The sequence below is a fragment of the Trachemys scripta genome, chromosome 7 (assembly GCF_013100865.1).
Source record: "Trachemys scripta elegans isolate TJP31775 chromosome 7, CAS_Tse_1.0, whole genome shotgun sequence".
Classification (NCBI taxonomy): Eukaryota; Metazoa; Chordata; order Testudines; family Emydidae; genus Trachemys; species Trachemys scripta.
Genome location: NC_048304.1, coordinates 46,833,091 through 46,849,987, shown reverse-complemented (window position 1 = coordinate 46,849,987; position 16,897 = coordinate 46,833,091). Strand labels below are relative to the sequence as shown.

The following is a 16,897-nucleotide window of genomic DNA, read 5'->3' as shown; positions in this document are numbered from 1 at the left end:
GCCATTTACCTAAAACAGAGCAGATTGTAAAACCAGGATGCAGCAGCTCCTAGGGTTGCACCTTGGCTAGCGACAAGGGCAGCCAGGGACTGTGTTCTTGAACACTCTCAGTGCTGGAGTGCCCCTGCACTCAGGTGCACACTGGTTCTCTCCTTTAGAGCCTGTCTCCAGTCTGTCCCTGAAAAATCCCTCCCTCTGCTTCCCTCTGCCCAAGGGTTACACACACACACAGCTCTCCGCTGAATCACTGCAGGACCCGAATCCCCTTCCTATGCTCCCTTTCCTCCCCCAGGAGAGTCAAACGCATTTTCAGGTCATCATCTCTGCCAGTGGCAATGACTCTGGTTCCATTTTCCCTTATGCAGTGCTGTCAGTGTATTTCAATGGCACTCAACTAGGCTCTGTTCAAATAACAAACATACGGTCCCTGTCCCCAGGGCCCCAACCGATCACCTCTCCAGCGTTACAGCACTGCAAACAGGCCAAGCCCTGCCCCATCTCTGAGAAACGATGCCTGGCCAGCTGCTCCACCGTTGTTGGGAGAAGGCTTGTGGAAAGAGCTAGAGCTTGCAATACTCTTGAAAGGTGACAAGACGGACTCCACTGGAAGGGAGAATGCGCCGCCACATCTCCTTACAGCCTGACCTGGGACGCTGTTAGTTGCAACTTCTCCATTGGTTGCAACAGTCTAGTAGGTCAAGAACTATTCATCCCCAAAACATGATAGAAGATTGTGTGTCAACATAATGAGATGGGCAACCCTGGAGCTTGAAATTGCTTCCATCCTCTTCAGAAGGGAAGGATGGCAGACCATTCCCCCTTTGGGGCACTGGCAGGAAATTACAATATCAGTGGCCTGGTCCCCTTCATCTCCCCATCATGGTTAAACCCACAAGTAAAGCCTCTGGTTTTTCTGACTCTTCAAGCTTTGAAGAAGCCTGTTTAGTAAATGCATCTTGCCAGCAGAGCACTGGAAACAGGAATTTGGGGGGATTCTAGTGTATCAGGGCCAGGAGATTAGCAGTTACTTCTTCCCCAAAACAGGGATTTACCTTTAGTCCCCCGAATTATGTGGATGCTCTCACCAGCACTGATTCTCGCCTGCACATCGGTGGATGTGTTTGTGCCTGGAATCACAATATCTGGTGGAGAAAGCCAGCATTTGAGAAGTTACATTATGGGCTCAAAAAGAGTGGGAGAAATCCAGGGCTAAATTCCCTCACCACCCAGCTAGCTTCCTCAATAAATTCTGCTACAAATGAGATCAGGGTTTTATTATGAGAAACACAGAAGGCATAGGAAGCAGAAGTGGAATCCCTTGGGACCGAGAGCCCAGAAAGGAGTGGGGATCAGGAGAAATGAAAGGCATGTTGTCCCAGTACACAAGCCCCATCTTAGAACATAGAAATAGGATTGGGCAGAGCACTGGAAGGGGTACCACAGTGCAGCACGCCTGGCTTTTGAAATATGTTTGGCCTGCAAACTGCAAAGAGATCAGGGAGCCCCAATCAGTATTTTGGGGCAGATTCACTGCCCTGTTTTACTCCCTTTTCACACCTGTGGTGCAAAACCTGCTGCTGGGGATTCTCCAGGTATGGGAGAATCCATAACAGGCAGAGCTGGCATAGCTGGCTCCTATGCCTCTCTCCCTGGTAGGCAAAGGTTAGAGAGGGGTAGGGAAAGGGAGTGGCTGGAGCCCACCGCACTCTGGCTGTCCTCAGCTGGTGTAAGGTCCCTAGCCACTGTTATAGCACTGCTCTAACCTATGCTGGGGCCAGGACAGAGAATCAGAGTCAGGCACTAGAACAGCCAGAGTTACTCTCTCCTCCGTCCCTTGTCATGCGGCAGGGGAGGTGTTGAGCAGCTGCAGTAGAGAACAGACAGCTCCCAGCCAAACTGCTGCAGGGGAAGCAGCACTCCTCTTGCCTCCGGTCTGCACTAATGGATCTTATTCCAGCACTTCAGTTTAAAAACCACAGCACATGCTTCAAGGGACACATTTCAATTCATAATCAGACACTTTTCTTCTTGACACAATCCCCCTCAAGGGGCTCAGCCGGCTTCTTAGGCCACAGATGAGACGCCATGGCTGTCTGGGACACTGTTCTATCCCCAAGGGATGGACTGCTTGTCTTCCATCTCTGGATCCCAGGACTCTGTCTCAACCAGCTGTGTTCTCAGGGGGACTTGGTTCCAAAGAAACGACTGACCTGTTGTGGTGACAATCTTCTGAACAAGGACACCAGCTCGCTGCAGATAGTTGATGGGGAAGCTGACAGCAGGGTTGGAACCAGATGCCGATCCCACGCCACCCAACGGGACATGCCGAGGCATCATAGGAATGGGAGTGGACTGAACAGGGCGGACGCTTGCCACTGGCTTGTCCTCGCCCTTGAAGACTGGTCGCCTAGTGGAAAGAGGGAAAAGGAAAGTATCAAACTGAGTTATGTTCTTTTGGAGGAAGAGTCCCAATTGTATTTGGTTCCACCATTCTCAGCCATTCACATGGGCAATTGTGAGGCTCTGCACAGAGGAAATTGCTTGTGGAGGCAGAAAAACCCAAAATGCAAAGCCCTGAAACTCTTTGGCTCTGCTCCTGGTTTTGGAGAGAGGCAGTAGGAATCTCACTGCTCCAGGATCACTGAGAGAGAGTGAATCGCTATATGGCAGGGAGTTTGATCTCTGAGTTAAAGCACAGAACTGGCAGTCAGGACTCCCAGCCTCTATTCCTGACGGTCACTGATCTTGGGCAAGTCACTTCACCTCAGTGTCCCCATCTGTAAACTGGGGGTGCTTTCTTACCGACGGCAGAGACATGTGGAGTGAAGGCAGATGATGGACAGTGACTCTGGATATTAGCCAGAAAGGTTGTGTGTGGGGGCAGGTCTTGACACTTTCACTATATGTCTGGGCATAGTACCATACTGAGAGATGCAGAATCCATTCTCTCAGCCACAGCCATTGCAATCAGTGACACCCTCCTCCCACCCCACTGAGAAAGGCTGCCTGTGCCCCCAAGGCTGCAAAGGGAGCCTTCCTCCCTAATCAGCTGTTTTCCCCAACTTCCTTGCTTCATTCCCCTTCTTCATGGATGTGTATTTAGAGCTGGCAGGGGAAGGAGAGGGGGCATCACCAAGCCTCAGTATTCCTGTTTCCTAGGAGCCAAGTGAGAATGCCCAGGATAACAGGTTAGTTTTCATCTACCCCAGCTGTTTTTCCTGCCCCTGCCTGTCCCCTCAATTGAAGGCCTCAGCAGAACATGGAAAGAAATAAGCACCCACCAATTCCTTTGACTGAAGGCAGGGATGTTTGTCAGGCTCTGGTCACTGGCTGGATAATACTGTGCATAGGATGGACGGGTGTAGGGGACGGATGCTCGCTTCTCTTCCTCATAGCTCTTCTTTGCTGCCTTCTTCTCTGCCTTGGTCAACTTGTGCTCCTTCCGGTCAATCAGCAGCGACTCATGCTGGAAAGGCTCCTATGGTCACAGCACATAAACATACTTAGACACCAACATACCACAAGAGGGCAGTAGACGAACACAAATGACAGCAGTCCCTCCCTGTATCCCAGGCAGGATAAAATGGCAATTGGCAGGCTCTTGGCAGTATTCTGGGTGGGCTCTTGAAGAAGAGTTCGAAACTAGTGCAATAGGCACATATGGTTACTTCTTGTAAAGAACCTATGCACGAACTCCACAATGATCTCACCACAGAACACTCACAGGAACATGCTTATTCACAATACCCACAACACGTGCAATACGATAGCATATAAATGGAGCAATTCCATTACTGCACTAAATGCCCCATAGCAGGCTTTCCTTTTAACCATGAATCTCTGTATAGAGAGACAGACAGGCAGACACAGTCCTTCATTTCTCCTCTCCTCAAACAGCCCTAACCAAACTACCCCAAACTGTGTTCTTCCTAGATGCTCTACCTACTCCTGAGGGCATTCTGCACCAAAAAATTAAAAATTCTGTGCACAATATTTTAAAATTCTGCAAAATTCTGCAGATTTTATTTGTCAAAGAAATGTGGAGGCTCCAGCATGGCACTGGAGAGCACAGGCCACTGGCTGCACAGAAGTGGTAGATCACTCTGCAGCTCCCCCCGGGGGACAGACTCAGCGGTGAGGCTGCACCCAACCCTGACATAGAGCAAAGACTGGGCCTGCCCCAGAAACACCCCAGTGCCCTGCCCCTCTGTGCGAGGTGCACCTAGGTGTGGGCAGGCAGGCTCAGCCTGGCAGAATCCAAGTGTGGAGGGGCTTAGTGTGGGAGGATCCAGGTGTGGATTGAGAGGGTTCTGTGTGGGGCCATCTGGGTGTGGGAGGTTCAGTGGGGGATCCAGGTGTGCAGGGGATCTGGATGTACAGAGGCTTGTTGGGGGGTTCTGGATGCAATGGTAATGGAATGATGCAGTGGGGTCCAGGTTAAGGTGGTTGGGGCTCAGTGGGTGGGGCCTGGGAAGGTCTGGGTGTGGGAGAGAGAGAGCTTGGCAGAGGGTGTAGGGGTCTCAATGGGGTAGGCAGATGCTGGGGGAGTGGGACACAGTGGGGTGGCGATCCAGGTGCAGCTGGTTGGGGCTCGGTGGGGTGGGGATCTGGGTGCAGGTGGCTCATCGGGGTGGTCCAGAGGCAGGGGGCTCCTCAGGGGGATTCTGAGTGCGGGTGGTGAGGCTCAGCAGGAGGGTCTGGGTATGAGGGGGTCTGGATACACGGCAGTTGGGCGGATGGGGGAACAGCTCCCTGTACAGTGATCCCTCCCCCTGCAGCTGAGGAGCAATGGGGGCAGGAAGTGGTGGGGGGAGGGAGGGAGTTTGCAGAGATTCCTGCAGCTGGGGGAGAAATCTAGGGGTGGGTCTGACTCAGCCCCGGATGCTGTGCAAGGGAAGAGGAAGTCCTGTCCTCCCCAGCCCAGCCGGGACTAACAGCTGAGCCACCAGCCGGGTCTTCCCCCGTCCTGCCCCTTGCCCCACAGTGATTTACCTCTCTGCCAGCTGCCCTGGGCACCCAAAACATACTGCTGGGAAAGGTCACATGACCGCTCTTGTGACTTCTCTTTGCTTCCTCATCAGAAAGTCGTTTTTCTGCAGGGAAGCAAAGAAATCTGCGGGGGACATAAATTCGGTGCGTAATTCCCCCAGGAGTATCTACCAAAGGCCTAAGGAAATCTGCACATGAACCTCAGGTCTTGGTTGGAACAACAGTTTTCCTGATACCTGACACTGATCATGGACTCGTCTCGAGAAATGCACAGTCCCTTATAACTAATATTGTTTTGGAATACTCTTATCTTAACCAAGGTATCACAACACAGGCAGCTCCATTTTCTCCTGGGGCTGACAGTTACTCATTGAGCTCAGTGTCATCCCTAACTGGCAATGATATCTGGAAGCAGCATTGTGTATCTTTGTTCTTACCTTGGTGATAAGGTGAGGGTATTTGTGACAGGCTAGCTGTAAGACAGACTCCTTCATCTTGTTTGGGTCCAATGCCAGCTGGGCAGGATCCGACTCCTCTTCTACGAAGTGCAGCAGGTTCTCCACCTCCCTCCGGGTGAAGTTCAGCACTGGATTCAGATCATCCACAACACGATCTGGAGAATGGATGGAATGCATCATTCAGAGTAAGGAGGAAACAGTTTACTGCTCTCTGCTGTACTCAATTTCCCAGCTCTTAATCTGTGCTTTCCACAGCACCCTGCTGTGAATATCTGAGGATGGACAGGAATCATTCCCCTGCATTTTGAGACATGACCATGCAGGTGTTTGAATATTGACACAAATCAGGCTAGGGAATGCTTTGTTTTCCATATATTACAGCAAGATGATGAGGGCCATTAATATCCTGGCATACACAAACCTAGAAGCTGAAGATACTGTACATACAATATGGTTGATGAAGTTCCCCATCTCACCCTTGCACATCAGAAGGCTGAAAATATTATGTGGACATTGTGATAAAAAGGCAGCTGCAAAGGCGAAGATGAGTAACTGACGAGCCAGAACCACTGAAAAAGGCTCAAAAGTTTATAGTGACTAACCAGGGACTCAGGTTTCCAGGGACTACAACCACCAGATTCTGTTAAATTATTTTAAAGTTCTGGATAACAGCTGAGATCCCCATTCTCACCTCCATAAAGCAAAAGAGGCTGTACTATTTCCCTGGACTTGATTTTTGTGTATGTGTCAAGATGGGTGTGGGTGTGTGTCAGACAAAAGGAAGCATTACCAAAATCATACATACTCCATTCATGGACTACAGAGTATAAGGAAAGTAAGCAAGATGACGTATTGGCAAAAGTGTTCAAGCCTACCTGACATCCCCTGCTTGGAGACCTGGCGATCATAGATTTTCTTCTCCAGGGTGTAATCCGAAACCAGTCGGTAAATGTGGCATGGCTTCCTTTGTCCGTAGCGGTACACCCGGCACACTGCTTGTGCGTCATGGCACGGGTTCCAAGAAGCATCAAACACCACCACTCTGTTTGCTCCAATCAGGTTGACACCCAAACACCCAGCTCTTAAACGAAACAAAAATTAAGTTTCAAAATAAATTTTTCTTCCCAATCTTCAATACTTTTATACTTTAAGGAGTTACCATCCTGTATGGTCTTAAGCCAAATCTTTCAAACAGAGCAAGTGCAAAAAATTCTCTGGTCTGAATAGCCTCCACCACATCAATGAAACCCACTCTTTCACCCCTCCGTTCCAGGCAGGTGGCCAACTCACCGTGTGGACAAAAGGAAGAGCCAAACAGAGCTGTTGCTGGGGTCATTGAACTGGTTAATCAATCGTTCCCTTTCTGAGGCAGAAGTGCTGCCATCCAGTCCTGGTAAGAAAATTAGAGGGGTATTTAAAAACCCTTTGAAGTGTGGGATCCATCAAAACAAAACAGTTCCCATCTGGTTCTTAGAGTGCCTGCACTGTGAAGAATGCCATTTCCCTGCAGACTCCACAGAGATCCAACTAGGGCAGAGCTTCCAGCCATTTCAGGCAATTGAACCAGCTTATCACAACAAGCCCTCACCTGTCCAAGCCAATGCCCACATCCCCCCAGTCAAACATACACAGTGTAGTGAGCCAGGGAGCTCGGGCTGTGTCTAGCTGCAATATCGCATGAGTGCAAAACAGGAGTCTTGCATAGCCCAAGTTCCACAATTGGCTACAATGCATACAGCTAAACCAAAGACGAGCAGTTGTAATGCACTGGGATCCTACACAGAGGCTCATCATTTAGGTAAGAAGTCTGCAGTACCAGTCAGAAAAGCCTGAAATACCAGTATTGGTAATAGGTACCATATATAATAGACCCATTGAGCTGGGATAGCACAAAAACAACGCAAGCCACTGGCAAAACCCCACTGGACCAAACATGAGCATATGCAGAGGAATCAGAGAAGAAGAGTTCAGAAGGACAGTGCATACTTGTGGTCATGGGCAGAACTCACTCATGATGAAGAGATGCTGCCACCCAGACTTTGAGTTAAAAGAGGAGTTAGAGCAGTTTATACACACCTAGCATGCTTGCCAGGAGCTCTCAGGGACACCATGTCCATCCAGCTACCCTAAACACTCCTGTTGCCCTGGGACAAAAGTCAGCTACTGAAGGGGACAAAGACTAGAACAGGAGGGAAAACTCACAATCACCAAAACAAGCAGTAAAGATTCTAGAATTAGAAAGTGTCCAAGTGGTGCAAGGGAAGAATGAAGATTTTTTAAAAAGTTTTAAGAAGTGATAGTTAAGCTATTCAGAGAGCCATTAAAAAGAAAAGGGGAAACTGTGAAATTATCAGTCAGTCCTGATCAAAACTAAAAAGATGCACCCAAGATAACTCAAACAAATCGAAAGTGTGGAGAGAACCCGGAGGAAATCGCTGCAACATCAAGAGGTTAGCCCAGCCGTAGAGGATCAAATAGGGTCCCAGGTGAAGGAAGGAGGAGTCTGTACTCACTGTAATAGTTGAGATTTCGGACCCAGTTATGAACGCCTTGCACATCTGAGCCTGAAGGATTGGGCATTGGTCTCTTGGCCAAGAACTCCTCAATGACAGACAATGTGGACAGACTCTGGCTGCAAAAATCAAGGTCTCTGCTCAGGAAAGCCCCTAACAGTGTAACTAGAACAGCAGAACTCCATCTTTCCCCTGCTAGCACGGGACACCCCCTTACCACTGACAGCTATACGGATGAAGAGACTACAAAATCAATGGACAACAAAAAAGATTAAACCAAACAATGGGGAAAGACCAAAAAACATTGCATAGCAGTGGGCAGCTGTCATGGGGGAAACACCATCAGTCTCATTCTACCACTATCTAATCTCCAAACACACCATTGCTCAGGGCTCAGAGGAGCAGCCATTGATACTTCCTCTTACCTGAAGACCAAGATCTTGTCTCCATGCTTCACGCTTTCCTCAATCAGGTGGAACAGTAACACCATCTTGGGCGAGTTCTCCAAAACTCCTGTTTGGTAATCACACAAGATGTCCTTGGCCTACCCAGAAACAAGAGACTCGGTTACATGGGGAGGTACTCAGTCACTGGTTAGTTCTATAAAACACACTTTCCATAAGAGGCTCCAGGCTCATGTACCCTATACAAAGACCCAAATCTCCACATAGCCCTCCCAAGTTCCAGACGCACACATCCCCATGTTGAGAATAACTGGCCATCACCCCTGTCATTTAAGTCTGGGGATGTTAGCTTGAGCGTGAAAACTGCTGTGGCAATTCACAGGAAACAGCAGTCTCCAAGTGCCCTTATAGGACTTCAGTCTACAAAGTCAATGCCCTGAATTGCATCTGGAAGTGAACAGGAAACCAGTGCAATTCCTGGAGAACTAGTATAAAAGGTGAAGACAGCCAGTGGAATCTAGCTGAGGCATTCTGACAGCTGTAGCTTCCAAGTGATCTTCAAAGGTAGCCCCTTGTGGAGCACATTAAAACAACTCTGTCTCAAGGTGACAGAGGAATAAATTACTGTGGCACAGTCTGGATCCAGAAGAGAGGCCACAAGCATCCAGGTAGGTCCAGATGAAAGGGGTGGTTTTGGCCACTGCTGACTCCCAAAGCCACAGAGGATCCAGGAGTTTCAAACTGCAGATTTCTTGGGCAATAGGTAGACAAAAACTCTTGAGTACAAGAACAGGAATCACTTCCTCCATATCCTCAAGATGCCCACTAGCACCACCATTGCCTTATTCTGCTTAAGTCTCAGCCATCTCACTCTCATCCAAGTCCTGATCTCAGCTATGCTGGTGAGAAAACACAGACACTGCACCATCCAGGTCTGATGAAAACAAGGTGTAAAGCACAGTGCCAGCTGTACAGTGGTCTCATAATTCCCATTAGTAGCCTTTTATACACACTAATCAAGACAGAGAGCAAGACAGAGCTTCGTAGGAGAGATCATAGACTCATAGGACTAGAAGGGACCTCGAGAGGTCATCTAGTCCAGTCCCCTGCACTCAAGGCAGGACTAAGTATTATCTAGACCATCCCTGACAGGTGTTTATCTAACCTGCTCTTAAAAATCTCCAATGATGGAGATTCCACAGCCTCTCTGGGCAATTTATTACAGTGCTTAACCATCCTGACAGTTAGGAAGTTTTTCCTGATGTCCAACCTAAATCTCCCTTGCTGCAATTTAAGCCCATTGCTTCTTGGCCTGTCCTCAGAGGTTAAAAATAATAATTTTTCTCCCTCCTCCTTGTAACAACCTGTTATGTACTTGAAAACTTATGTCCCCTCTCAGTCTTCTCTTTTCCAGACTAAACAAACCCAATTTTTTCAATCTTCCCTCATAGGTCATGTTTTCTAGACTTTTAATCATTTTTGTTGGTCTTCTCTGGACTTTCTCCAATTTGTCCACATCTTTCCTGAAATGTGGTGCCCGGAACTGAACCCAATACTCCAGTTGAGGCCTAATCAATGTGGAGTAGAGCTGAAGAATTACTTCTCGTGTCTTGCTTACAACACTCCTGCTAAATACATCCCAGAGTGATATTTGCTTTTTTTGCAACAGTGTTACACTGTTGACTCATATTTAGCTTGTGCTCCACTATGACTCCCAGATCCCTTTCCGCAGTACTCCTTCCTCAGCAGTCATCTCCCATTTTGTATGTGTGCAATTGATTGTTCCTTCCTAAGTGGAGTACTTTGCATTTGTCCTTATTGAATTTCATCCTACTTACTTCAGACCACTTCTCCAGTTTGTACAGATCATTTTGAATTATAATCCTATCCTCCAAAGCACGCTGTGGCAGGTGAGAAAGTCCAAGAACTAAAAGCAAGGTTTTTTTCCACTGCTTTTTTCCAATTTATAATCAGTGCACTGCCCCCGACAAAAAGGTCATGGGCCTTTGACCAATTAAGCATTCAGCCCCTGTTTATTGAAAAAAAGCCATGAGACTCCTAGCTCTGAGGTTGGTACTCACCCACTCGTAAGTAACTACTTGATTTGCTCTCTCCTGAAAGGGGTTGAAGCCAATGCCCTGAAGGAACTTGCTGTTGGTAGCTTCTCCAACTGGTGATGCCAAAGCATTGGCCTCTGTTTTGACTTTTATTCCCTGTGGCTGACAGCGAGAATTAGTTCCAGCTGTGCTAAGGTCATCCACATCCAGGTCCTGCTCATTTGCCAGATTCTCTTTTTGCAGCGCCTCATACAGCACATCTGGGTGATTCCAGATCTGAGAGATGAAGTAAAGGTAAAAAGGTAACACTGCACTAGCACAAACCCAACCAAGGCACCTGTGGATTTACAGCACCTCACATGCAGTCAAATGCTAATTCCCCTGCAGGAATGCACCAGCGATTTGTTAATCTAATTATTCCCCTCCAATTCAGCTGAAAGGGAGTTTGTAAGGCACCACAAATTAAGCAGGTCTCACCGCATTAGAATATTTAATACCAGGGACTCTGCCTGTGTCATCTGAAGTCCTCTGTAGTTGACTAGCGTGGACTGAAACTTTGCCTGCTATAGAAGCTAGGCAGATTCCAGTCAACAAGTAAAAAGGAAAGTGCGATTTTGTCACAGCACAAAGTATATGCTGTTTCAACCAAGACATGTTACTAATTTTAATTATCTTAAAGCTCCTCTGTTTGGTGACTGATGAATGAACATACACAAGGCACACACATGCGTATGCAAACACAAAGTATGCAGCATGTTGTTTGCACTCTGGGAAACGAAGGATTGTCTTGCTATTAAAGGCTGGGACTTGGATCATCTGGGTTCAGTTCCTGGCTCTGCCACAGACTTTGCATGAATTTGGGCAGGTCAATTAAACACTGTGACTCAGTTCCCCATCTTTAACATGGGAATAATCATAGAATCATAGAATATCAGGGTTGGAAGGGACCTCAGGAGGTCATCTAGTCCGACCCCCTGCTCAAAGCAGGACCAATCCCCTGAGATTTTTGCCCCAGAGCCCTAAATGGCCTCCTCAAGGACTGAACTCACAACCCTGGGTTTAGCAGGCCAATGTTCAAACCACTGAGCTATCCCTCCCCCTGTGATAATGATAGTATCAGGAGACTATATTACATCATGCACAGGGACTTGCACACTATTGCTTAAGATGCACCAAGATACTGCACTTGTACTATATCTACATCACTCTTCTTGCCAATACTTTGACACAGCCTCCTACCCTTTCCCTGTATACTGCAGGAGAAGCTACTCTCTTGCCAATACCCACCTTACAACAGACGCAGAAAGCCTTGAGTGGGTTCAATCCCAGCCAGCCACTGTTGCCTGCATCCCGGAACCGGTTCATGAACTCTGTGTAGAGAGCCCGTTGGATTTTTGACAGACGTACCAGAATGACATGTTCTTCTTTATAGGGAAGCTGAGCCTTTAGTACGTTATGGCCTCTCCTACAGAAGCAATCAAGAAAGGAAGATCAGAAGAGAGAAAGAATGTTCAGGGCTAGCGTCTCAGGGGCTGCCTTCAGGGTAAGATTTCTGATGACTGCAAAGAGAAGGAACTCTAGTTGTGAGTGTTTCTAATGCAGGACACTCAAAAGACATTACAACTGACGCCAAATAAAAAAGTACAGTAAGCTCTATTACCAAAACAGCAAGCATTATAATACCCCAGGATAGTGTTAAGAAAGGGGATGAAGGTCTTGCTAACCATGGTGCTAAATCAGGAAGGATGCGCTTGTGACTGAAACGCTGCACTGGAAATTAAGAGACCTGATGTCTATTTCTGTATTCGCCAATGACTTGCTCAGGCCACGTCACTTACTCCTCTGTGCCTCTGGGTCCTCATCTGTAAAACGGGGAGGATTTCTAGTCCCCCCTTTCTTCTCCCCCGTAAGAGAACTGTGATGCTTACATTGTTTGGGGTTTGTAAAATGCTTTCAAATCCTTGGATGGAAGATGATACAGAAATGCACCTACCAATCACCTACTAATACGTCTAAAGGAAGTTAGGGAACACTGTGCTGCCCTCCATCTGCACGTGCTCCCTCTACCAGTCCCACAGGACAGTACTGACAACTTTACACCTGCCACTAAGTCAGGGAGAAGCCCCCAAAGATCACTTCTTAACTGACAGACTAAACCAGACAAAGTGCTTTTGAGAGAAACATGCAGGTGCTAACTCTGGGGTCCTCTCTAAGATTTCTCCTGTATGTCTACAATCTCCTTAAAGGACAACAGGGAATCCAAGGTAAAAATCAAGCTCAGGAAGACAACAGGAATTGCTGTAATGAATACACTCCTCAATCAGTGTGGCTAAACTATGATCAAGGAGCTGACTGAACAGACTACATTACTGAACACTTGATGTGGACTCACCTCTGCACAAACCCCTCCAGCAGACTATGCAGGACATGACTGCGGTACCTCATGAGACGGACATCCTGAGGCGTACTGTCAATACACTGCCCGTTCAGGATGGGGCGCTCAAACATGTTGCTGAACTCCTGCCGCGTACCCAAGAAGTCAGGACGGACAAAGTCTACCATGCACCAGTACTCAATCAGGTTGTTCTGGAGCGGGTAGCCTGTCAGTACCACCCGCCGCCTGGAGCGGATGTTCTTCAGGGCCTGGGAGGTGCTGGCATGGCAATTCTTTATCCGGTGTCCCTCATCACAGATAACTACATCTGGGCCAGGGCGGGATAAAGCCTTCTCGATCCCTAAGGGAAAGGAACATTGAGAGTTACTTGGTCAGCTGATGTTCCTGCTTCACGTAGCTCTCCAGGAGGAAAAATGAGTAATTATGAAAGTTGAAAAAACTACTACTTGTTTGTAGTGTTATTGCAGCTGGCCTGGTCCCAGGATATGAGAGAGACAAGGTGGGTGAGGTAATACCTTTTACTAGCCCAGCTCCTGTTGGGGAGAGAGACAACCTTGCAAGCTTACACAGATCTCTTCTTCAGACCTGAAGGATATTAGAGAGCAGGATTGAGACTGAGGAAGAGCTCTGTGTAAGCTCAAAAGCTTGTCTCTCTCACCAACAGAAGCTGGTCCAATAAAAGATATTAGTTCACCCACCTTGGCTCTCTAAAACTAATTTTTTGCAGGGAGCCAGGATGGCTCTGGGAATTGGGAAAGGTCTACAGGGCCATCAGCTCCAATCTGACCTAGGTTGGTAGTGACCCAAGTCACTGTCACGTGATGTTTATTCAGTGGCCTAGGCGAAGCAAGTTGGGAGTCTCAGTCTAGTTCCTAGTGGTCCTTCTTGTACACGTCTTTCACTAGCAAAACGTACTCATTGGCTCCTTTATTTGCATCCTCAGAGGAGAAATCAAAGACTGAATGGGTATGAACACCTTTCTAATTCCAAGAATGATCCTTCTAGAATAGGGTTGGTTCAGATCAGTGATGCTGATAGGCAGCTACCTATTCTGCACCTGCTCTGCATAAAAATTGGGGGACTTCAGTTTCTAGCTGAGTCGCTCCTGCATCTTTTGCTAGCACTGAATTCATTCAGAACCTACACACGAATAAGCTGTTAGCAAATATATTGACTGTGTTAAAGATAGGCACCAACGTCAAAGGTGGTTATGTACAATAAACTAACTATTTTCTGCTGCCAAGTGACCATTTGCTCATGGAGCCAGTTGGCTTTAGCAGAATCTCCCAGCTGCAATTCTGTAGAGAGGAGGTTATTTCCCAGCACGACTCGCCTCCCACCTTTCAGAAGCTCCTGCTGCCGGTCCTCCTCATCTAAGTCGATAATGACAGGGCCAGTTTGTTTCTTTGTTTTCTTCTTCCTGCCAGTGGCAAAGGACTTCTTCAGTGAGAGGAGACGGTACATCTCATAGCCCATCAGCAGCACCCCGCCATCCGTCACCCAGTCAGTCACCACCTTTGCACGGGCAGCAGTCGTCCTAGAAAAACAAACGCACAAAAAATGAGACCTCTTCCTTGGATACATCTGAACTCTCTGAAACGGATGCCTGCTAAAGGAAAGGACCTTTTCAAATGACTTAAAACATATGCTGGGATCAGACCAAACCAGCAGACAAGTGCAATGAAGCCCTTTTACATGAAGATCTTGTAGAAGCTTCCAGCACACTGAGGGTAACATGGTAGAGAAAGGTGAACCATTATAGGATGTTAGTGGCCTCATGAAGAAGTTTGCTGTATATGAACCTAAATCAGATTTCAGAGCAATGGAATCCTCTTATGGGAAGTGTTAGGAAAGAGACCTCTCCAAAGCACGCGTTTGCATGAGGTACTGATGTATGCGGCTGTCTTACTCTACTACTTATCACACACCTATCCAGCAATCTGAGAGTTAGGTGAATTATTTCCTTTCCCTCCCACCAATATTAAGGACAGGCTCAGATACGAGGCTGTCCACTCCATCTTTCCCATACACCAGAGCATGGTAATCCCCAATCCAATATGAGATGCACATAAGAGGCTCGAAATAATAACAATTGAATAGGAAGTATATTCCTCTCATGAGGTGAGGACCTCAGCGGCCAAGTATGTGTAAATGCCAGGTGAACTATGAGTGCCCTGAGATTAATATAAATCTCACCAGATTGCATGAGACAAAATGACCAAAAGTCAAGCAGAGCTGCAGCAGCCAAAAATACACACTGTGTAAGATGAAAAGGACAATACTCTGCCTTACATGATCTCTCCCTTCTGTGTAGGAATGCTACCTCATTTAGAAGCCCTCAGGCACAGCAAAACTGAGTAACAGTTAAAATGTCTGCAAGAAGGAATCAGAGAGGAAAGTGAAAATTCCTGGAAAAGCCAAATAGAAGATTCAATAGCAATCATACATATGGGCCAAGAGGCTGGAGGAAAGTACCCACCACAGACAAAACAATGCACTCTCTACTGGCCAATCCATACATAGCACAAGGTCTGGCATTTGAATTTTCTCATCGCAATGCACGAGGGGAAACGTGGAGCTGAGTTGACAACCATGATGGAGGAGAGTATAAATAAGGAATGAGAGAAATCTAACCCCTCATTAAAAGATGCAACTTTTCGATGTACTGAAATCTTCACACAAGTGCATATACTGCAGATGTACAGATGGAGAGAAACTAAAAGGACAGAGCATGGAATCAGATCAAATGAACAGACTGCAGCAGTGCTACAGAGACACTGATAATACAACTCCATGAGAAGCACATTAATTGCTCAGGAGGGGCATTCATGGCACCTACTTGTGTTCATCATTCAGGATATGGACTTTGAAGAAGCGTGGCTGAATTTCTTTTGGGTTATAATCAGCAGGGAGGGTTTCAGGTGCGGGGAGCCACATGTTGAATTCTGCCAGCCAGTTCTGGAGAGTGTTTACCTAGGGAGGAAAAAAATGCACCCAAAGGACTGAGAAAGTAGTTCTCAGACCACAAAATTCAGTCACCTAGCACTTAGAACTCAAAGTTAACTGGGGCCTGGGAATCACATCCAGCTGTCCTCAGCTAGAAAGAATGGGCCATGATACAAAATCTCAAGGATGGGAGGAATGAAAGCAGTAAAAATGGGAGTGAGGGTACCTGAGGGCTCTCTCTAAGGTATAAAGGACCAATCCATCCATCTTCCCACAACAATAAAAAAAGCAAGTCCTGACACTGCTTCACACAGGTTACTTACAGGTACAATGGCAAGGACAGTCTTTGCCTCCGTGTGCCGGAAAAGTACATCCAAGAAAGAGATGACCTGGATGGTCTTGCCGAGCCCCATGCTATGGGCCAAGATACACCCAAACCCACTGCTGCTTTTAAATCTCTCCAGGGATTCCACCAGATTATCATACAGGAACCGGATCCCACCAATCTAGAGAAAATAATGGAAGAGTTGCCAAAGAAGCGATGGAAAACAACAAAATGGAGATGTTGCTACAGATTGACATATACACTGTATGAGTTTATATGGCATATACACAAGGGGAAATTAAAGATTCATTGCAGTATTTTCAGCTACAAGGACTCAATAGAATTCCTTATAAAAAAACTTTCTGAAAAGATGATCCTGATCATTCTTATGCTTGTGCAGAACCTACAGTCTTTGGGTTGGTTTTTTGTTCTTAAATAATTTGATAAAATAATGCTCATCCAAGCATGAGGTAGAGGGGAAAAATCTCTATCAATACAAGGGGGGAGGCATAGCTCAGTGGTTTGAGCATTGGCCTGCTAACCCCAGGGTTGTAAGTTCAATCCTTGAGGGGGCCATTTGGGGCAAAAATCTGTCTGGGGATTGGTCCTGCTTTGAGTCGGGGGTTGGACTAGATGACCTCCTGAGGTCCCTTCCAACCCTAATATTCTATGATAATATCTGGTTTTGAAACTTTTCCGGGCATCACGCTACTCTAATAATTCTAAATACTTTGCATTTGACACTTGAAGTAATTTGATTTACAAACAATGACGTTATAAACGTGAAAATATTCGTATTTCTACATATTC

At 47.0% G+C, this 16,897-nt stretch overlaps 1 protein-coding gene across 3 annotated transcripts in view; it reads right to left on the bottom strand.

Moving 5' to 3' along the window:
- Nucleotides 1-16,897, bottom strand: part of RAD54L2 (RAD54 like 2) — a 95,896-nt gene that overhangs the window by 1,847 nt on the left and 77,152 nt on the right. For all 3 annotated transcript variants that reach the window (XM_034777489.1, XM_034777488.1, XM_034777490.1), the window contains 14 exons: nucleotides 16,086-16,268; nucleotides 15,656-15,789; nucleotides 14,157-14,353; nucleotides 12,814-13,156; nucleotides 11,709-11,886; nucleotides 10,446-10,697; nucleotides 8,386-8,504; nucleotides 7,961-8,079; nucleotides 6,738-6,837; nucleotides 6,323-6,528; nucleotides 5,427-5,602; nucleotides 3,282-3,478; nucleotides 2,211-2,407; nucleotides 1,053-1,142 (listed from right to left, as the gene is read on the bottom strand). In XM_034777489.1, coding sequence (XP_034633380.1) covers nucleotides 1,053-1,142; nucleotides 2,211-2,407; nucleotides 3,282-3,478; nucleotides 5,427-5,602; nucleotides 6,323-6,528; nucleotides 6,738-6,837; nucleotides 7,961-8,079; nucleotides 8,386-8,504; nucleotides 10,446-10,697; nucleotides 11,709-11,886; nucleotides 12,814-13,156; nucleotides 14,157-14,353; nucleotides 15,656-15,789; nucleotides 16,086-16,268 — 2,491 coding nt within the window. The remainder of the gene's footprint in view (nucleotides 1-1,052; nucleotides 1,143-2,210; nucleotides 2,408-3,281; nucleotides 3,479-5,426; nucleotides 5,603-6,322; nucleotides 6,529-6,737; nucleotides 6,838-7,960; nucleotides 8,080-8,385; nucleotides 8,505-10,445; nucleotides 10,698-11,708; nucleotides 11,887-12,813; nucleotides 13,157-14,156; nucleotides 14,354-15,655; nucleotides 15,790-16,085; nucleotides 16,269-16,897) is intronic.